The 22,957-nt window shown below is 41.7% G+C and overlaps 1 protein-coding gene across 1 annotated transcript; it reads right to left on the bottom strand.

Annotated features, from left to right (window-relative positions):
* Positions 1-2,602: 2,602 nt before the first annotated feature.
* Positions 2,603-15,877, bottom strand: MRPL15 (mitochondrial ribosomal protein L15). Its single transcript, XM_024206166.3, has 5 exons — positions 15,692-15,877; positions 12,392-12,549; positions 5,515-5,680; positions 5,009-5,132; positions 2,603-3,334 (listed from the first exon to the last, which is right to left on the bottom strand). Exons 1-5 carry the CDS (start codon positions 15,803-15,805, stop codon positions 2,997-2,999), a joined length of 900 nt encoding a protein of 299 aa, XP_024061934.1. The 5' UTR covers positions 15,806-15,877; the 3' UTR covers positions 2,603-2,996.
* Between the last annotated feature and the right edge of the window lie 7,080 nt (positions 15,878-22,957).

The following is a 22,957-nucleotide window of genomic DNA, read 5'->3' as shown; positions in this document are numbered from 1 at the left end:
TAAATACTAGCTACTGAAAACAGAAAGACAAGCAGAGCATATTTTAAATAAGGCAATTTACAGCCCTCTCTGCCCCCTCCAAGTGTAAGTGGATAGAAGATCACCTTTATAAGTTAGAATGACCGGATTTTGTGGAACGTGGCTGTTTTGGCTCCAAGGTATTTGCAGCATTATAATATCAAGACCAGGATACAGCTGCCTTGTGACTAAGACGATGTTCACTGAATAAGTGCTATCCAATCACTATACGTCACCAGACATCTGTTTCCTGTTTTCATTCTTTCCCTGTTATCATTTTATCCGAGTTACCCCTTCACCTGAAGGCCATTTAGAAATCTGCTACAATTGAAGTATGTGTGTCTATATCAGACAGTGAGTTAAAAAGTAAAAATAAAATAAATCACTTACCAGAAACATCTTGTTCATCTTATTACAAAAAGCTAAAGTTAAAATAAAGTTACTTTTAAAATACACAATGATACATAAACACTGGTCTTCACTAAAATGACTAACTTCCTTCTTTGCTTCCAGTTAAGTAGCTTTCCTGTTGAGTACCACCACCTCCACAAAGTACAATTGTGAATTGATTCATAAAAACAGAAACATTATGGCACAAATAAGGGAAGGCAATAAATATTCTCTCCCTGTTGTGCCTTCCCTCCCCAAAAATGGAGCAACTAGTATTGTAGTAACAATAAAAAAGGTGTCACTTGTCATTTAAGTTTCCAAACCAACAATCATCAGGATGCAGAACAGGATACCTCTCAAATGAGAAATTTATTTACTCCGCATTCAAGTTAACACCAGAAGCTATGTTTTTTGGAACAAGGGATTACTTTTAAGAACATGCCAAAAAAGTTGTGCACCTTATAAAAATGCTCACTTTAATGGCATTGAGACCCAATTCCTGCTATTCATGTTCCAGTTTCACATCAGTGTTTTGGAATATTCCAGCTTCTTTTAACAAACTGCAAACTGGGGGTGGGGGCAATCAGTTATTTCTTAGCATCTAGTGCACATTGAGCAGGGACAATGGAAACCTGCAGGTTAGTTTGGTAATGTCAACTTGATTCCACCAGAGATTTTGTCAAAATCAGTGAGATTTCACTGGGAGTGGGGGGGAAGGTGTGAAAAAGGTTTCTCTCATTTAGTTTGTGACTCGACCTGATCCTATTAATTGAGCAGCCCCAAAAGCTGGATTGATAAACACCAAGTTTCATCCAGCTCTCCACTCTGAAAAAAAGGGGAATGGGGGGGGAAGGGGGGCAGAGAAGAGGAAGGTGAGAAAAGAACCTTTTCTAAAGCATACAGCAGGGGCTTGGAACCTACGGGATTGGACTGGGGGAGCAAAGGAGGGTTTTGGCAATCAGAAGCTTGTCCTAGGATAAGGGATAGTTTGATAGCTAAAGGAGACTATACTGAGGATTCCCACAGGCACCTGAAAATTAGATTGGGAAAGAGGGATGTTGTTCATATATCTCTTGGCATAGATGCTGGAACTAGGGGTGCTGCCACACCCCCTGGCTTGAAGTTGTCTCCATCATATACAGAGTTTACAATTTGGTTCAATGGCTGTCAGCACCCCCACTATAAAAATTGTTCCAGCACCCCTGTCTCTTGGTCTTCCGGACTTTCTTTCTGGCATGTTTCCTTTTCGTCTCTGCAGAGATATCCAACAGTCTTTGTCGTCCCAATTCAGGACAAGAGAGTGATAAAATATGGGTTTCCCCATCGGATGAAAATTCCATTTCTTAACTAGCTAATTAGCATCAGTTTTAATTATAATTTTCAGCTACCCCATGTTGGGGGGGGGATGTAAAATCACCAAGTGAAATAGTGAATCTTCAGAACAAAGTAGCATGAAATATTTGTCTTCCTATCTGTTCAATACTTGAATTTCTTCAACTTCCGATACCATCTCTCGCTCTTCTATTTTAGATCCTTATGGCCCTCATCACCCTAGTATCCAAGTGTCTCACAATCATTACGGGTGTTTATTCTAACACTACCCTTGGGAAATGGGGAAGAATTATTCCCATTTTAGATATGGGGAATTGCGGCACAGGGCAGGTTAATTGGTTTGCCCAGAGTTGTATATTATGTTTGTGGCTGAGCTAGAAATGGAGCCCTACTTCAGTGTCCCATCTGCTATACCATCCTTCCTATCCTTAAACTCCTAATTGTAATACATATGCAGCTGATCTACAGTCAATGGCTATAATAGCAACATTTGCTGATATTGGTTTTTGTATATATTTTTACTTGTGCCTGGATTTTCTATTTATAGTATTTTAGTTTAATTCAGAAAATCCTGATTAGACACAAATGTGTGTCTAAACTGGTTTTACATATCTGATTAAATCAATAGTCAATAGCTCATGTTCTAATCCCATATCTGCCACTGACCAATTAAGTCACCACTATGGCCTTGGGAAAGTTAGTTAATCTCTCGGTGCTTCAGAAACACTAGCTGTACAATGGGAATAATACTGATCTTTCTCACAAAGGTGAGAAGGATTCAGTTTTGTATAACACACTGATTAAAACACTAAGAATTCGGAAATGTCTTTACAGCAAGATGCATTTCGCTACCCCCCCCCCCTTTTTTTTTTAGAAGCCTTAAAATGTTAGTTGAAAGTCAAGGTTAAAAATTGGGCTTGAGGAATAAGTGAAAGCTAAAATTATTGGTGCAACCTATTCCTTTGACTAGCATTCTCTAGAATAAGATCAGCATCAGAATATTTGTAATCAACGAAACAAATGGCAAATGACAGCAAGAGAAAAATGTGTATTTTATTCTTGAAAGACTATTCTCTTCACTACACCGTATTATGACTCAATATAGAAAAGAGATGTACCTGTAGCATTACACAGTCACAAATGTATATTAATGTTTTGACTAGTACAATAAGAATGTGTTTTAAAAAACAAACCTCACTTCTAATCCATTATTTCATATCCAGATGTTTCCTGTACATCTGCAGTTGTCTCAGAATTCATGAGCTGTAGTATCTTAGCAACCTCTCGTCTGTTGGTTTCAGGATTTTCTTTTCACTCATGTTTACCACCCAACCTGGAGCAAGACCAAAGAAAATCTGTCTAGGGTCCTTACGTGTGCTTAGCATTTGGAAAAGTTCATCTTTACTTATGTCTGGCAAAACATAACCATATTTCTTGGCGAGTTCAAGCCTGGCTTCTGGAATATTTGATGGATCGGCTAGATACCCACGATTCTTGGCATCTGTGTAGTAACGAACCAGATCTTCAGGTGGAAGCATTCGCTTTGGAATAGGCTGGCCACGCAGAAAGAAAGGTATTGGCTTGCACAAAATCTCTACAGGCAAGCAAAGGAGAGAAAGAAAGAATTAGGTAATAGTACTTCATAATCAAGGTTCAAAAGCATTAGATGATGCCTCCTTTCCTCAAAAGACAAGTACACCATATGCCTGAAGTCTCTTGCTAGATTATTTACCTGCCACAAACTCATGCAGAGAAAAGGAGGAAAACTAGAGACAAATCTCTCCATATTTTCTTGTTCTGGGATACCAGACATCAATTAAGTTGTACAAATGCAATAAACCAAATGAATCAGTTAAAAATATTGTTTAAGAGGAAATACTGATTTATATTCCCGATTTATAACCATCTGCATGAACCACTGTTTTAAGAAAAAAATGTTTTAAATATGTACAGTAACGCCTCGCTTAACGTTGTAGTTATGTTCCTGAAAAATTCGACTTTAAGCAAAACGATGTTAAGCAAATCCAATTTCCCCATAAGAATTAATGTAAATGGGGGGGGTTAGGTTCCAGGGAATTTTTTTTCACCATACAAAAAACTATATATTATATAGATATACACACAGTATACGTTTTAAACAATTTAATACTGTTCACAGCTATGATGATTGTGAAGCTTGGTTGAGGTGGTGAAGTTAGAGGGTGGAAGAGGGAGGGATATTTCCCAGAGAATGCCTTGCTGCTATATGATGAACTAGCACTTGGCTGAGCCCTCAAGGGTTAGTTAACACGTTGTTAATGTAGCCTCTCACACAAGGCAACTCGAACATGGCTGCCAAACGACATTAGAAGGGAGCATTGCGCAACTTTAAATGAGCATGTTCCCTAATTGATCAGCAACATAACAAAACAACGTTAACCGGGACGACTAAGTGAGGAGTTACTGTATAGCATGCCTGCTTTGGAAAGAAAGATATGGTACAGTAATGTAAACTGTAAGATTACCATGTACCTAAGGGCCTTGCTTGTAGGTTAGGACTGTTATATCAGGGCTAGAGAGACATGGTGGATGATCAACAGAAGTTGGTCCAATAAAAGCTATTACCTCCCCACCTTGTCTTTCTAATATCCACAATTTAAAAAATACATTTCAAATCCGTATTTTGCTTTAAATTGGCTCTTTTGCCCCTCCCAAATGGATTGTTTTCCTAGAAGAGGAGTGCCAGGAATATAAGCCCACTTTTGCATTTTGTTATGAATGTAAATAAATAAATAAATAAATAAATAAACAAAAAAATGTTCAAGCGCTTCAACTTTCACTGTCAATATTTTCCCTACATCTAATATGGACATAATGTTCATCAGATACAATTGTAAAAATAAACAAACAAACAAACCTGCAGAACTCAGCTAGTTTAACATGTTCCTCCCGACCCCCACCTAAAAGCAACCTTGCACCCCAAATCTGCAAACTCCTTAAATGTAGTTTTTTCCCTAAACAGAATAATTTGTATAGCATCATTGACTGGGTAGGGCTAATAAGCAAAGAGTAAATAATGGAAAAATGAGCAAGTACTGCTTTTGAGGGAGGATAATTGTCTAGCAGATCTCAGACTGCACTGATTTAACAGAGCTCCTACTGGATCTTCAAAAAGAACGAATGATTGACTCTTTCCAATGCTGTCTACATTTAGGATTTAGATTTTAAAAAAAACAACAACTCCATTCCATCAAAGAAAAGAAGTGGGGAGATGAGGGGGAATTCTTACCCAAACTCCGTGGATCATAGAAGCCTGTCGTAATAACACCACCATTTTTTTCAATTGCAGCAATGGCTAGCTCAGATGCCATCTGTACTTCAATATTTACTTTTGCTGAAAAGTTATCGGCACCCTGCAAGTTACAGCATGTGCTTAGTTTAGTTAAAGGTAAATAGAATATTTTGGTAGCTATATTTATCCATCTCTACAGAGTATCAAATATGAAATACAAAAACTAAGTTGGGTCACAATTCTACAATATTCCATTACATGATTTAACAATGTTAACTACTCTTCCAAGTGAAAAAATAACATCTTGCAAATCATAACACACTGTCCAGCTTTTCATGAATATATAGTGCCCTCTAGTGGATTTAGCATTAGGAAACATAAAACTGCGGCTTAGAAAAGTAGTTATGCTTCCAGGAGAAAGGGAGGGAGGGGAAACCAAACAAACAAACAAAAAAAAGGAGGCTTTACACTACCAGTAGACTAATAATGTATTTCAGACATACCTTCTCCACTAGTTGGACACCATAATCCCTTTTGAGTGGCTGTATTGTCACACCTCTGGCATTGGTGAGCTGGGTTAAATCGATCGGTTGAGTGGGGTCCACTCTACCCAAGTCAATAAGGTATTGCAGCTTTTGAAGACTGAGGGGGTGATATTGGCGCCTGTGGCTGGAGAAAAGGCAAAGAAGAGCAAAGAAGTTTAGGATTTCAAAATATGAAGCTGAAATTCAGTTTAGTTAGCAAAGTGAAACAAGCTTCCAGGTTTAGTGGGTTAAGAGACAAATGAATGATACAATACTTTTTTCTGTTTTCCATCCTTTCCTAAATGTTCCAAGTAATTTTGTTTAAAAATAGGCCCATCCATAAGTACATTTTATTCCCATTTTATAAAATAGGAAACCAACACTATTACTGGCTATCACTGGGTTCAATTCACATAAAAATAACATCCCCAGCAGCTGGTCAGCTTAATTTGCACAGACGGTCTGGGTTCTAGAGGGAGAGGCTAAGTGTTATTCTGAAGAGGAAATCAGAAAGTTTGAATGCTCTTTGGCAAGTCAAGAAGATTTTAGACAACCACTTCTCCTATGAGTCTAACTCAGCAGTCTTGTTGACACATGAGAATCTGACTCCATGACATACAAGCATATGCAAAGAATCCTCAGTATTCTACTCCAATGTGAGCTCTTTCTCGGCTTATGTCTAGTTGACAATTTTTATTTAATTGCTTCTCTATTGTGCTTATTGTAAGCAAGCACCTCACAAATATTAATGATTTATCCCTCATATCACCCTGCAAGGTAAGGAAATATTGAGTAAATATCCATTCCCCCATATGGTTGGGCATTTGATTGGTCAAATAATATCAAAAATGGTCAAATATTTTAAAGCATTAATTTACCAAAACAACAGTAACAAAGGAGTAAAACTTTATGGTCGCCAATAAGCTTAGCCTTAGATAAATACATATGCCTAATTGCAAAAAAAACCAAGTTACTTAACTCAGTTATTTTTATTCAGAAAAATGTGAAGCACATTGTAATGACATTCAAAAAAGTTGACACACCATGACACAATCAAAAAGGTAGGCCAGCCACTACATCAGGGCATTCTTGCTGGAATATTTGACAAGTCAAATAATAGGTCGTCAGTTAATCAGACCACTGACATTATACAACTAATCAACTGACCAGCTTGCCAAGTCTACTCCCCCACACACTCGAGGGGAGCAGGAAGATTGCAGCCAAGAGCCATCAGCTTAAAAAAAGGAATGGGGCTAAAAGGGAAAGAAAGTATAAGCAGGCTGGCTAAATCACAGGTGAAAAATCAAGTTTTCAAATAGTTTATTCAAATACTTGTCTCTGTTATCCAGTGAGTTGTATAATTAGTCAGATACTGGAATGGATGTATTTAAATACCTGTGAAATTCATTAAATAATATATTCAAGATTTTGGCTATTTGATCAGTCATAGTAGAGAGTTATATTTCTAACAACCAAATGAAATAGAAAGCTCAGTATTACAATTAAATGAAGCAAAGTATTTAAAATATACAACTCTTTTATTCCTGTAACCTACAGGCAGTATAGTGGCACAAATATTTTTCACTATGGCTGGTAGGCTGTGACTTCCGCTAACCGGCATACATTTTTCAAACCCTGGAAGTATTTTCACTCGTTTTTATACAAGGGGACCGAGACAGAGATTAAGAATAGGAAGAATACTGTAAATATGGGATGGAAATTTTGTTTGATTACATATGCAGAGTAAGTATATCACCCATAAACACATACAAACACTTAACTGTGTTTGGTCTTTGTTATCGTGTAAGAATAAACTGGAAAGACATTTTCCAATAGTTTGGGCTTGGATTAAGGCAAATATCAACATTTACACAAGATTACAAAATACCTTTTGGTGAGAGAATATTCACAGATAAGGTAAATGTATGTTAACCACAAGCTACAAAGAGACCATTTACCTGTATTTTGGCAAAAATTATATTTCTAAGTACAGGATATGTTTCTTGGAACAGTTGTAGAGTTACAAGAACAGGCTCTTTTACCACATTGCTAATTTAGTTTGCTATTGTTTTACTGTACAACACAAGTTACTGTGAAACTTCTGTCACTGTAGAAGATTGGATCATTTTTCATTAAAAAGGCAGTTTACTAGATACATTTAACATTAATGAGAAACTCCTAGTTTTTAGATGTTCTTCAGCATTCTCTGTTTTGGATTGCTGATTCAGGAAGTCCCTGTCTAACCACCTGTGGAAAGTGCTGCTCATCTACTTTCGTGGTAAGGTAAGTTAAGGGGAGGGAGATGACTATTTGGAAATAAAGATTAAGAAAGCAACTTGCTTAAAAAAAGTTTTCATAATGCTAATCAAGTGTCACTACTAACCACATATTAAATTCACTTAATTATTAGGCATATACACAGAAAACCTTTAGTAATGAAAACGAATCTGCTACCTATACTTCATTCCACAGAATAGAAACATACACATGAATATTCACCGAAGTCAGTATTAATACCATTAAAAAAAATTTTAAAAAATAAAAATCAAACTACATATTTAGTAAGACTTTACACACAAGCATAGATTAGAAACAGCTCAAGGGTGAAGGAGTTAAACACATGCAATATATCACATGGCCCTTAATGGCGAAAACTGTGGTATATGTTTGCCACTGTTACGAATATTAGTGCCATAAATTTGCATTACCCTTTACAGAATTAAAAGAAAGTCACGGACCCAAACAGCGTGCACACTAAATTACACAAGAAATGAAGACAGACAAGGAGAAACATGGGTTTCATGTTGCACATGAAACCTGTACATTCTGATTTATTTTTAATTGGAGCAATAAAGTAAGGCAAAAAATAGCAGTGATGTGTAGCTCAATGACTGACAGAAGTGGATTATGAGAAAGTATCTGTAGAGTTTGAGGACAATTGCCCCACTGGAAGAGGAAAGGTGTTCCAAAAGCAAGGACAGTCATGGAAAAAGCACACAAATTCCAATGGGAGAAGGAAGCAAAGCAGGATGCATAGGCAGAGCATAGGGTGCAAGATGAAATGAAAAAAGTATGGAGTAGGATACTTCAGCTGAATCCAGTGAATTTTGCTGTTAAGGAAGTTAGCAAGACTATGGGCAGTCAGAAGGGTGCAGAAGTCGACAAGGACAACGGTTTTGAACATTGCTAAGGATGAGTAAAAAAGAATAGTGCAAGTGTGAATGGACAAAATCAGAAAGGCTAAGGCTATGTCTACACTACAGACCTTACAGCAGCACATCTGAAGCTATGCTGCTGCAAGGTTTCCCATGAAGCTACTCTGTCAACAGGAGAGAGATTTCCTGTCAGCATAATTTAATATGGAGATATACCTATCTCATAGAACTGGAAGGGACCTTGAAAGGTCATTGAGTCCAGTCCCCTGCCTTCACAGCAGGACCAAGTGCTGTCCCTGACAGATTTTTGCCCCAGATCCCTAAATATTCCCCTCAAGGATTGAACTCACAACCCTGGGTTTAGCAGGCCAATGCTCAAACCACTTGAGCTATCCCTTCCCCCCCCCAATTAAACCACCCCCTTATGAGCAGTGGTAGCTATGGGCATGGCTACACTTGTTGATGTAGAGCGCTGAGAGTTAAACCCACCTTCATAGAGCGCAGTAGGGAAAGCGCTCCACACTGACAGCTTCAAGCAGCATTGGGAGCGGTGCATTATGGGCAGTTATCCCAGCATGCAAGTGACTGCAACGTGCTTTTCAAATGGGGGAGGAGGGGTGGAGTGTGACAGGGAGTGTGTTGTGTGTATGTGGGGAGGAGGGAGAGAGTGGGTTTTTGGGGTGGTAAGAGTGTGTCAGCATGCTGTCTTGTAAGTTCAGATCCCCCTCCCCCCCACCTCTCTCTCTCTCAAAGCAAAGCGTAAATGTTTGCTTTTTCTCGGAGCTGATAAGCAGCCGGCTTCTCCGAAACGGAGCTTTGAAAGGGCATTTCCGCATTCCTGCAGCCGATTTCACAACAATGGCAAGAGTGGCCACTTGATTTAAGGGGATTATGGGACGTTTCTGGAGGCTGATCACAGTGCAGTAAGGCAACACCTCATTCACACTGGCGCCGCGGCGGGGCACAGCAAACGTTATTCCACTCGCCGAGGTGGAGTACCAGCAGCGCTGTAGCTGCGGTGTCAGAGCGCTCTACGTGCCTTGTCAGTGTGGGCGAGGAGTGAGCTAGGGCACCCGGGGCTGCTTTATTGCGCTGTAACTCGCAAGTGTAGCCAAGGCCTTTGTCAGCAGGAGAGTGTCTCTCGCTGACATAGTGCTGTCCACACTGGTGCTTTTGTTAACAAAACTTATGTTGGCCGGGGGGGGAAGGGGGGGGGGGGGTTTCACACTACTGACCGACAGAAGTTTTATTGACAAAAGTGTTAGTGTAGACATAGCCCAAGACACAAAGTGAGTTACACCAAGCCAAGGACATAAAAGGCAATAAAAAGTTTTATCAATTCATTAGGAGCAAGACAAACACAAAGGAACGAGTAGGTCCACTACTTAACAGGCAAGGAGAGCTAACAACAGAGGACATCAAGAAGGCTGAGGAGTTTAATGCCTATTTTGCTTCAGTCTTCACTGAAAAGGTCAATGGTGATCAGATACTCAACACAATATTAACAAGGGGGAAGGAGGACAAGCTAAAGTAGATAAAGAATAGGTTAAAGAATATTTAGGTAAATTAGATGTATTCAAGTCAGCAGGGTCTGATGAAATTCATCCTCAGTACTTAAGGAACTAACTGAAGGAACCTCAGAACCATTACCAATTATCTTTGAGAACTCATGAGGTCCCCGAGGGCTGGAAAAGGGCAAACATAGTACATATCTTTAAAAAAAGGAGAGGAATAAAAAAAGAGGAGCTGGGGAATTATAGATCAGTCAGCCTAACTTTGATACCTGGAAAGATACTGGAATCAATTATTAAACAATGTGTAGGTACCTATAGGATAACAGGGTTATAAATAATAGCCATCAGGGATCTTTTAAGAACAAACCATGCCAAACCAACCAAATTTCCTTCTTTGAGAGGGTTACTGGCATATCAGATAGGGAGGAAGCTACAGATGTGATTTATCTAGATTTCAGTAAAGCTTTTGATACAGTCTCACATGACATTCTTATAAGCAAATTAAGGAAATGTGGTGTAGATTAAGTTACAATAAGGTGGGTGCAAGTGGTTGCAAGACTGTACTCAAAGAGTAGTTATCAATAGTTCACTGTGAAACTGGGGGAAAGTGGGGGTGTGTATTTAGTGGGTCTCACAGGGTCTGTCCTGGGTCAAGTACTGTTCGATATTTTAACTAATGACTTGAACAATGGAGTGGAGAGTATGTTTATAAAATCTTCAGATGAGACAAAGCTGGGAGGGGTTGCAAGCACTTTGGAGGACAGGACTAGAATTCAAAAGGACCTTGTTAAGTTGGAGAATTGGTCTGAAAGCAACAAAATGAAATTCAATAAAGACAAGTCCAAAGTTCTGTACTTCAGAACTAAAAAACAAATGCATGAACTGCAAAATGGGGAATAACCGGCTAGGTGGAAGTACTGCTGAAAAGGCTCTGGGGGCTAGAGCGAATCACAAGTTGAATATGAGCCAACAATGAGATGCAGTTGCGAAAAAGCTTAATATCACTCTGGGGTGTATTAATAGGCGTGTACTATGTAAGACACGTGAGGTAATTGTTCCGTTCTACTTGGCTCTGGTGTGGCCTCACCTGCAGTAGTGCGTGTAGGTTTGGATGCCACACTTCAAGAAAGATGTGAACAAACTGGACAGAGCCCAGAGGAGAGCTATAAAAATGAAAAAAGATTTAGACAACCTGAACCTATGGGGAAAAGTTTAAAAAAAAAAAAAAAAAGCCAACACTTTGGCATGTTTAGTCTTGAGACTAGAACAACGAGGGGGTACCAGATAACAGTTCTCAAATACGTTAAGGGCTGTTATAAAGAGGATGATGATCAATTGTCCTCCATGTCTTCTGACAGTACGACAAGAAGTAACGGGCTTAATCTGTAGCAAGGGAGATTTAGGTTAGCTACTCATAAAAGCTTTTCCAACTGTACGGATAGTTAAGCACTAAAACAGGGTTCCTAGGGAAGTTGTAAAATCACCATCATTGGAAGTGATTTAAGAACAGACTGGACAAACACCAGTCAAGTATGATCTAGGTATACTTGATCTTGCCTCAGCACAGGGCTTGACTAGATGATCCCTCAAGGTCCCTGGAACCACTATACGCCTTTGAGTTTATCAAAAATGGAAAAAAGTTACCATGATTAGAGGTGTGGAAGTGAGTAAGTAGGATTGGTTGGCCAAGAGCTGAAGGAAGAGATGTTGAACCCAATGGGGTTGATCCAAAGCCCACAAGGGTCCCTGGGAGTCTTTCAATAGGCTTCAGATTAACGCAAGTGAGTGCACGAGTGGAGATAATAAAGGTGGAGAGAGAGCAAGAGCTGAGCAGGAGGAGTGGTGGGGCAGATACAGATGAAAGAGAGAAACAGACAAAGCAGTCAAGTGTGGAAAAGAGGGTAGAAGGCTGTAACTAGGGAGTCATCAATATGGAGAGTAGAAAATGAAGGGAAGAGCAGTTCAGAAGGTGGCAGAGAAGTGAGGGAGACTAATGGATTGAAAGTTACAGAAAGTGACAAGGGGGAGGGTGGAGAAATTTGGGGGGAAAACAGATGACTAACTGAAAGGGGAGACTGTCTCACATGTTCGGGCTGCGTTCACAAAATTAGATTTCGACTGCCACTTCAAAAGAAAGATAAAAACAAATGACATTCAACTTGAAATAAATCTAGAAAGCAAACTTACCTGTGTCCTTCATTATACCCATATTTTGGAATAATCAAGTAAAATGGAGTCTGGCCACCCTCAAAGCCCAATCGGGGGCGATTTCCTCTTTGTCTTTGTCCTTTATGACCTCGACCACTTTTCTTACCTCCATGTCTTCCACGGCCACGTCTTCTTTCCTTGAAAGCAATAATTCCTAAATTCAGTTAATTACACTATGAATACATAAACTCTGGCAATGTACATTCTGAGGAAATATAAGACTGTTCTCCAATGAACTGGGTGAGACTGGTGAGAAAAGTTAAGCATTTCCACTTCTCTAACTAAAGGAGAGAATATTAAACAAAATGTGATTCTAGATAGTTACCTAATCAAATGGTTTGAAAGTCTACATGGATATGTGCAAAGCGAGAGTAAGAATATGTACACACTACAGCTTACATTGGTATAAGTTATGTCATCCAGGGGTATAAATAAGCCACACACACACACCCCACAAGCAACGTAAGTTACACCAGCCAAAGTGCCAGTGTGGATAGCACTATGTAGGTGGGAGAGCTGAAGTAATTAAGTTGATGGAAGACCTCTGACCCATCAGTTTAGAGCGTCTGCACTAGCAGCGCTGTAAGTTCTGTAGTGTAGCCATATAGTACTATATTTTCCTCTCACCTCTAACATTTTGTTAGCGAGCAAGGATGGTTAAGTGGTTACAGCACTAGTCTAGGACTTGGGAGACCCAACTTCAATTCCTTGCTCCACCACAGACTTCCTGTGTGACCTTAGGAAAATCACTTAGCCTTTCTGTGTCTCAGTTTCCCTCTCTGTAAAATGAGGATAATAGTACTTCCCTACCTCTCAGAGGTATTATGAGGATAAATACATTCAAAAGATTGCAAAGCATTTTGAAATCAACAAATGAAAAGTGCTATATAAAAAGAGATTAGGTATTATTGTAGGTCTGAGAGTCAGATACTTTCTCCTGAATGATAAACTACTGAGATTTCCAGCCCACTTAGGGCATGTCTACACTACAATCTTAAATCGACCTATATTAGGTCAACTTGAAGCCACCGCAGTAATTACTGCAATGGCTGATATCCACACTACCCTCCTCCTGTCGGTGGTGCATGTCCTCACCAAGACCATTTCCACCAACTGAAGAGGGACAGTGTGGGGGGATGAGAGCCGGGGCTCTCAGCTTTGCACAACTCCCCTCTGAGAAGGGAGGGGACAACCACCCAGGACTTCTCGCCTCCAGCAGGGTGATCTGCGCCCGGAGTCTGGTTGGCTACCATTCTCCCGGAGGAGAGTGGGGAGCCAGGACCCTGAGGGTGCAGCAGGGAACCCAGGCAACAGCCTGGCTTGGAGTGGAGACCCAGCAGCAGCCCAGCTGGGGAGCTGGTTTTCTTGTCAATTTCATCCTGCCTTGTACACCTAACTCTGTAGTGTAGACCAAGCCTCAGTGAGGATTCTACTTGGAAGTTGAGCAGGAGAAGATTCCATCTCACAATAAAATAAGAGGTTAAAGAAAAGAAAATAATTTTGTATATATTTATTAGCATGAATGTGACTGGACGGAATGAGACTGGTTCAAGAGTTTGTAGTTTTCACTGCTGTTTGGGTGAAGGAACTTTTAGTGTGCAGCAGCAGGTTCTACAAAGACAGTGCACAGAAGGGTGGAGGGCTGTACACTTACCCCACAGTTTGCCATGAACTGGCTTGCTGTACAGACATGCCCTGATTGACTTTGTAGGATTATTTTAAAAGCAAGGTTTTTATATGTAGTGTAAAAGAATAATTACCCTATACTTCACAGAATAATCTGATTAACTGCACATCATAAGAAGGAATGTCACTCATTTTAAACCTTATTTTCCCTTGTGTCACTGACTTGCTGTTCACTGTTTATTAATATTGGAGTTATTTACACCAGAAATGCTATTTATAAAATAGAAGCTCATTTACCATAGGTATTGGTCATTCATTTCACATTCTCTTACTACCTTTCATTGTGTTCTCAGTTTGCATCTGTTACACGGGGAACCACGTAAAACCTCTTTATTTTAACATTTGGCTATTTTTATTTGGTGTCTGTTAGTTAATTCAGGCTATTTTAATGTATTAAATGTGAATAGTAGTCAGGATAGTAGCAATTTAAATAAGACACCATTAAATGATGCAGTTGGTATTTTCACATTAATTTTATTCAATAAGTTTAGCTGGCATAACATTAGGTACTGTAAAAATCAGCTACTCTGCATAGTTGGACTCCTGCACAGAACACTCTGCAGGGTTGGGGCTTTAGATCTGTTTCATATTCCTCGATCCCTAACCATTTGAGAATTGTGAATCTGACATTTTCAAAGACATGAACTACCAACATTTTACACTTCCTACTTTAGCTTCTTGTAAGTCATCCCCCCACACACACAATGAAGGGGCACTAATAGAAGAGGTGGGAAGACAAGAGGGAACAGTCAAGTTAATAGTGCAGCTCTTCTTATAAATTTTATTTTAAAGCGCTTGACTCAAACCCTGCAATTGGATCCAAACAAATGGATCCCTGGGCACAACCCCATAAAAGTCAAAGGGGTTCACCCACAAAGATCCAATTTCAGGATTGAGGCTTTTGTGCCCAGCCTCATTAGGAACGGTTTCAAAAGTCTGCACCAATGCAACTACATTGAGGTAGTTCAATCAATCCAAACCCTCTGATGTGGCCATACTGCAGTTGAGGAAAATATCTACATTAAGAGTTTGCACTGGTGATGCAACAAAGAGTCCTGCAATTGGTGATGCAGTTTCAAGTGGGCAATTTTCTCAAACTGAGACAGATGGTTACATCTACATTACAGACGTCTGTTGGAATAACTATATTGGTCAGGGGTGTGAAGCTGTACCAGCAGAAGTCTTTAGCATTTTTAACATTTGTTAGCATTCTACAGCCTGGAGTCAAGCCAATACAGGAGAATTTCAGCTTTCACTGGGGCGAATACACAGTCTCATCGCTGGGGAGAGGACCCAAAAAAGCACGAACGCTAAAGGCCAAAAGAAGTCATAATTTTCTAAGCCAGCTTCGTGGTTTCTGAACGCCAAGCACCGAAAGGGCTTCGGGACCAGCCGGCAAACGCAAGAGACGGTCGGTCTCGGGGCTAAGGAGCCGGGCCGGCGCGGATCCCGCAACAACCGGGGGTCAGCGCTGAGCAGCTGAGGCTGCCCAGCAGCCTGGGTACCTGGGGGGGGGGAGCGGGCCCGGCCTCGTTATCGGAGAGGCAAGGCCCGGGCCGAGCCCGCTCCGCGTCTCCTGCGCCCGACACTCACCGATTTCTTGGCGCCGGGGTTGGGTCTCAGGTTAACCAGGCTGACCCTGGGCAGAGCCCGGAGTAGCTCCAGCGCCTTGGGCCCGCCGCCACCGCCCCGCGACGCGGCTGCCATGGCCGCTCGCTGCCGCTCCCGCACGCCCGCGGCCTGCAAGGGCAAAAGCGGCCGCCACCAGCCAGCAACGTGCGACGCTAGGCAGTGCGCGTCACTTTACGGCAGCCGGAACCCCCTCCCAACTGTCGCGACGCGGCTGTGTCGGGGAGGGAGGGGCGGAGGAGAAGCGGGCGGAGGGGAAGCGGGATCGGTGAGACAATGTGGGTGGGGACCAGGGGAGGGGTGGCCGGTTTACAAACCGCGCAGTGTAACGCGTGTCCATGGATTATGTGGCTTGTGACTGCGCCCGTTTCCTGGGATAATACAGATAAAACAGTGAACCCAACGGAGTTTACCCACTGCCGGGCATGCTGGCAGATATGGTTTCCTTGCACTCCCCCATCTGTCTGTACCCATCTGTTGTCTCTTGTCTTATACTTGGATTGTAAGCTCTTGGGGACAGGGGCTGTCTTCTTGATTTGTATTTGTGCAGCACCTAACAGAATGGGTTGCTGGTCCATGACTGGGGCTCCTAGCACCACCGTGATACAAATAATAAGTAACAATAACGATAATTTGCTTCAATATACGAAACAGATGTCAACATAAACTCACCCCTGCACCATAAGCTTATGCTGTGTACAGGATGGGCTTGTTTATACCACCAGCATAAACTACGGTGTAAATGTAAATGGGATATAGTTGTACTGGTATAACTTTCCCCATGTGGATGAGTTTATTATAAGAGTGCCTTGTTTGGCTTTAGTTTATGTCACTTTGGAAGGGGTTAAAGTGAAACCAAAAATAGCCATTCTCATTCCAGAATAAGAGTGTCCAAACAGGGAGTTATATCTGCATAACTAAGTTTATTCAACTATACCCAGTGCTTAATTTGTGCCAGGGCTTAGCGTCAACACCTCTACGTTGGTAGCCCATAGCCCCGGCAGGGGCACTTCTGGCTCCCGGCCAGCAGCCACCATTCTCTGGCCATCCAGCTCTGAAGGCAGCGCAGCCCCAGCAGCAGCACAGAAGTAAGGGTAGCAATACCATACTCTAATGGCACCTTTACTTCTGTGTTTCTGCTGGTGGCTGTGCTGCCTTCAGAACTTGGTGCCCAGCCAGCAGCTGCTGCTTTCTGGCCAACCAACTTGAGCTCCGGCACCTCTTTCATTATCAATTAAGCACTGATTATACTGGTATAACTGGTAAAACTTTCCATGGTAGACAAGCCCATGAATCACAATTACACAAAAAAGTGAGTGTTATACACACACTAAAAATTGGTTACCACTACTTCCCTCCATTATGATTATATTATATATTTTTCATGTATGTGTATTATTCAGATATTATCTCTGGTGATCCCAGCTCTGAACAATAGTTGAAGTATATGCAAACAAGTCTTTGCCCTAAATAACTTACAGTCTGAAGGGACTGATGCAATACAGAGCTATAGGGTACAAAACAAAGACAAGTGGTATAAGGTTAAACAGAACAAACTGAAGAGTAAACAAACAAGAAAAGGATGGTGCATGATGTCTCTATCAGTGGAACACTTCAGGGATGCAAAGCCCCAGGATATACAAAGTGTGAAAGGAATGTGAAATAAAGGACACAGCACTTTTACATACATATGTAAGGACAATATATTTAAATAAACTTCACTGAGAAGATTAAGAGAGCCCAAATTCCCCTTTCCCCACTTCTGTGTACCATGCTACATATATAATTCTGATCTACTCTATATAGGTTCTTATATCACCATCATCACTGTAGCATATGAGTATTTTCCAGTAGTGCATCAAGCCATGTGATTAACATCTGTCACTTGTAGTTTGTTCTTTCTCATTGTGTCTCCTGTGGGAGAGAATTATGTGTGCAACTGATAGATTGAGGGTTGCCCCCCAACTCTCAGTTTCCGTCTCCCACCCCCATGGCTGGGAGAAGAAAAGGTAATCAAAATGAGCCTTGCACTTAGAGCGTAACGGGATGGGCTGTGATGGTCCTTAGTTCTTGTGGGAATTTATTCCACAGTCTTGGATGAGTCCCCTGGCCTAGAAAGCTCTGTCTCCTGTACCGGCAAAAGCCTTTACCCTTATGATAGAAAATTCCATTGTGCCTTGAGGAGCAATACTGTCTACCACAGTTCTCAACTTGGAGCTCAGACAATCTTGTAGTCCAGGCCATTGAGCACCTTAAGATAAAGACCAAGATCTTGAATTTAACTCAGTATTCTTTGGGATGCCAGTGTAGAGAGTGGAGAGATGTGCTTGCAATAGCCTGTGTTGCTGAGGAAATGCACTGCGGCATTTTGTGGTAACTGGAATTTCCTATGAACGGAAAGCATCATGCCCACGTATACTGCATTGCTGTAGTTCAGATGGGAAGTGATGAAGGTATGTATAATTGAGGACAGAATATCATCTACCAGGTTGGAATGGAGTGTCTAAGTCAATTGGCTATACGATATAAAATGGAATGGTCTGCAAACTGCTTCTCAGATAAGAATACCCTTTGTTTTGCTTATGTCTAAAATTACTTTTCCTTTACTGTGTTTAGGATGTTGATGCAATACAAATGCAGTGGCAATTGAGAAACCAAAATGAGAAGTTTGAAGAATGCCCTTTTCCCTTGTTCTACTATTCTTATGGAAATTTTGTGCATTATTATTACAATACTTTCCTTACGCTGTTGTGCTCCTTGATCATGTAATTTACTTTACCTAATGAAATTGTGCCTACTCTATAACCAGAAAATAGAATTACAGCCAGCATGATGGGTCAACTGGAAATTATTTTCTTCCAGAAGAGAAGCACTGTGTAGGATTAATTGAGGGAAGATAAGGGGGTTGTTATAGAGGCTACCACTGAGAAATTACATACTGGCTAATAGCTCTGCCTATTGCCAAGATTACCCCAAACTTCCCATTACAAAACCCTGTTTTCACTTGCTTAGAACTTTGCAAAACTTAACTATTTGGGCTGAAATTTTCCATGCTGGATATCTGCCTTAGTCTGATTTTTTTTTTTGGGGGGGGGGGGGGGGGGGGGGGGAAGAGGGGGTTTCAGCCAAAATGGCTCATCTGTTTCTGAGAACTAATCTAGGGGAAACTATGTTTGTTTTGCCCCTGTTAAAAATTCTGGCCACCTTATCTTTGAAAAGCTCTAGCATCCCCATGTTTGGAGCGGGGGCTTGAAATTTGGCAGGGGGATGGCCTTTGTGTCAGGGATGCACCTTTTGCTGTCCCTGTGAAAATCTGCCCAAATTTGGCACAGTTACCTTTGAAAAATAACAATTCCTACTTTCTCAGTAGAGACTTAGACTGTAGCAGCTAACTTCCCTAAACATTCCGACCACACTGGGCATATTCCACCCTGGATCTGTGCAGGGCTTTCACTGCAATTGCAGCTGTGGGCTGCTCCCAACCAGGGTGGTGGGAGAAGGAAACTGAGAGTTGGGGTGCAAAGAGACTGGCTTTGGCTGGGCAAGAAGACTGGGACTGATTGGACACAGAGAATGGGAACAAGTAGCTGGAAATGGGAATGGCTAGGCAAAGAGACTCGCTCTGGGAGCTGGGTAGAGAGTGGAACTGGCTGGGGAAAGAGGCTAGCGGAGCAGCGGAGGAGAGTGGAACTGGGACCCAGAGGCTGGAAGGATGATACTAGGACTTTCTGGGCAAGGAAACAAAGTCTGGAATGAGAAGCTACAGGAGTGAAGAATGGGACTGGCTACGTGAGGAGAATGGAACTGAGATGAGGAACAGAGTGAGGATTAGGACAGGAACAAACTGGAGAGGATGGGGCAGAAGGGAGAGGTCAGGCTTGGGAAAAAATGGACAGAAAGGTCTGTGCCCACTACAGCACACTCCCCTCCAGAGCCTAAAAGGGATGCCAAGATTCCTGAGTCTAACCATTCCTCTGTTGTCAGCAAATATCTGTGAAACCTATTGGCAAAAGTGTCCCACCCCCTTCTAATGCTGGTTCACACAGAGGAAAACAGGCTGACATCAGCTGCTCAGTTAGCTCAAGGTCTGGTCTATACTCAAAAGTTAAGTTGACCCAGCTACATCGCTCAGCGGTGTGAAAAATCCACATGGCTGACATAGCTAACACAACCTAACCCCCAGTGTAGATAGTGCTAGGTCAATGGAAGAATTCTTCTGTCGACCTACCTACTGCCTCTGGAGGAGATGGATTAACTACGCTGACGGAAGAACCCCTCTCGTTACTGTAGCAAGTATCTGCGCTGAAGTGCTACAGCAGCACAGCTGCAGCTGTGCCTCTGTTGTGTTTCTAGAGTACACAAGTCGCAAGTGGCATAAATCTATGTGGTGGATCTAAAGGTTTCAACCCGACTACTGATGACCCATATGGGTGTCAATATGATACCACATGATGCAATTTTGGGGGGGAGGTGGGTGAAGGAGAATTAGTTTCCTTTTTAAAAATCTAGGAAATTACACCCAACAAACTTTGCTAAAAGAACATTATGGTTGGAGAATCAAGCACTCCAAAGTTAGGAAATGCCAGAATTAAGGCTGCCAGTACAACATTAATTTGCCCCCAGCCCTATGCATCTGCATTATGACACATTCTTTAATTACATGATCACATACTATTTTTTCCAAATGTATTGATCAGAAGAAAAAAGAACAAACTGTTTCACATTGATAGTAATGTTTGCCATATTTATACAGAGCTAGTACAAATGTTCAGAATGGTCTGGAATGCTCTAGTACAGTGGTTCTCAAACTGTGAGTCAGGACCCCAAAGAGGGTCGCAACCCCCTTTGAATGGAGTCGCCAGGGCTGGCTTAGACTTGCTGCAACCCGGGGCTGAAGCCCGAGCCCCACTGCCCAGGGCCGAAGCCAAAGCCCGAGGGCTTCAGCCCCGGGCAGCAGGGCTCAGGTTGCAGGCCCCCTGCCTGGGGCTGAAGCCCTTGAGCTTCAGCTGTGCCCCCTCCCTCCCCCCCGCCCAAAGCAGTGAGGCTTGAGCTTTGGCCCTCCCACCTGGAGTGGTGGACTCGGGTGGGCTCAGGTTTCAGTCCCCCCTCCTGGGGTTATGAAGTAATTTTTGTTGTCAGAAGAGAGTCACGGTGCAGTGAAGTTTGAGAACCCCTGCTCTAGTAATTTCAGAATAAAGAGCCTGAATGGCATAACAGATATCAAGATGAATAGGGAGCATTAATTTTTTGAGTCTGTGCCAAAGGATTTCTTTAATTCAGCCAAGAAGGCTACAAGGGACATCTGAATATCATTACAGAGAACAAATAGATTGAATAATATCTTAATAAGATTGCGGCTTTTATTGATTTTTTTTTGTTAAGTTCTCCATTTCCCATGCTGTTTACCGTTTAGTATCTACCCATTTAGAAATTCTATGGTTATTTTTTATAATTTAAAACAAGCTGTAAATAATTCTAATAAAATAAGTTTACTGGGAGCTTTATCAAAACATTCAAAACACAAACATGTCTAGGTTTTAGAATAAGAGTGTGAGATATCAAATGGAACTGATATGCTTTTCAATTCTTTGCTCCCTATTTGGAATGCAGTTGCTACACTTTTTCCATTTTTAAAGGTCAAGGTGTGCGGAGCCACCCTAAGTCACAGGAAACCTATTGACTTAACAATTCTGCAGCATGTGCCATTTAACAGGAAAATACAGCAGCACTGAAGATATATAGGGAGTGTGTGTCTGTTTCTATTCCTTAATACATTGATTCCCAACCTGTCTTCATTAGGCTAAAAGGTATGTTCATACTACGTTAGCTAGCATATGGTAACTAACACCAGGTAAAATTCTAGTGAAAACCATGGCAGTTTGTAGTTTTCATGTTGCTGGTCCAAGTAAACCTTAGGCTCCCTTTATCTCAACCTGCTAATGTGTGAAAATTACATACTGCCTTGTCTTCACTAGGATTTTACATCCTGTTAGTTACCATTTGTTATTGAACAGGTGGAAAGAACACATATTTTTTTAATAGTGCAGATGCCCTCCGCACAGAAAAACGCAAAAGAAATTTGCGGGGGGGACACGCGTCTCTTCCCTGCCAGCCCAGGCAGCGCATCTGTTACAGCTAGGGTACCAGATGTCCCGATTTTATAGGGACAGTCAATATTTGGGGCTTTTTTTATATGGGCTCCTATTACCCCCCACCCCCATCCCGTTTTTCACATTTGCTATCTGGTCACCCTAGTTCCAGCGTGCCTGAAGCAGCCTCAGAGATGCAAAACACTGTGGGGGGGAGGAGAGGGCAGGGCTGGGCATGCGTGCCTGTGTTGATCACCATCAGGGAATTGAGCTGGCCAACAAGCAAGAGAGACTCTGTCCCTCTTGCTTGATACTGTGGCTCCAGGGGTGTGGAGGAGGGTAGGTCTTTTTGTTATGCAGGAGGAAGGCTCTGTCCCCGAGGCAGAAATGTAGCAGCCTGCCTGCCTAGTAAAATGTCTGTAACTTCCTGAGAATTGAAGAAACACAATTAAATATTAGTATCGTGTTAATGAAAATTGTTTGTTTTTAAATTAAAGAAAATAGATTTTGTAGAAAAAACACATTTTGTTAATGTTGCTGTTGATGGTTAATTTATCTCATTTTCTGAGGCAGAAATGTAGCAGCCTATCTGCATAGTAATATTGTCAATGATCCTGTTGTTAAGTTAACTATTCCCATTCTCAGTCAATTTCCCCAAGAACATAAAACCTGTAAAAGTTTTAAGGCCTCTGCTTTGCCAGAGTGATGTAAAGCCTTATAAATGACAATAAGGGAATCAGCTAGGAAGATGTATGCGCTTTCTCACTTTTTTTCCTGTGCCAAAGTGGCACAATGGGGTTAGATTTTTACTTACTCATTTAAAAAAAAAAAAAGATGTTGAGGGCAAATAAAGCATTTACCAAGCAGTCAATAAAATGTCAGGACAATCAGAACAAAGCACTTCCCAAAGTACCCAGCCAGGTCCAGGACAATGATTAGCAAAACTGTATGACTTTCATGCATGGGTGGAGGGGTTGCATAGGCTGGGGAGGCTTTGCCTCCCCAAACAGTCAGGTGTGACCTCACCCTCTCCCGTGACCACTTGCTGTGTGCGGCTCCAGTCCCCCAATGCTCCGCTGGGGCTGGGGCTGCTAACCGCCCGCCTTCCCGTGCTCCAGAGCTGGGCAGGCTGCAGCCTGTG

This window comes from Terrapene carolina, unplaced genomic scaffold, assembly GCF_002925995.2.
Source record: "Terrapene carolina triunguis isolate 2854851 unplaced genomic scaffold, T_m_triunguis-2.0 Scaffold58, whole genome shotgun sequence".
NCBI classification, from domain to species: Eukaryota; Metazoa; Chordata; order Testudines; family Emydidae; genus Terrapene; species Terrapene triunguis.
This window is presented reverse-complemented; position numbering and strand designations above follow the sequence as displayed.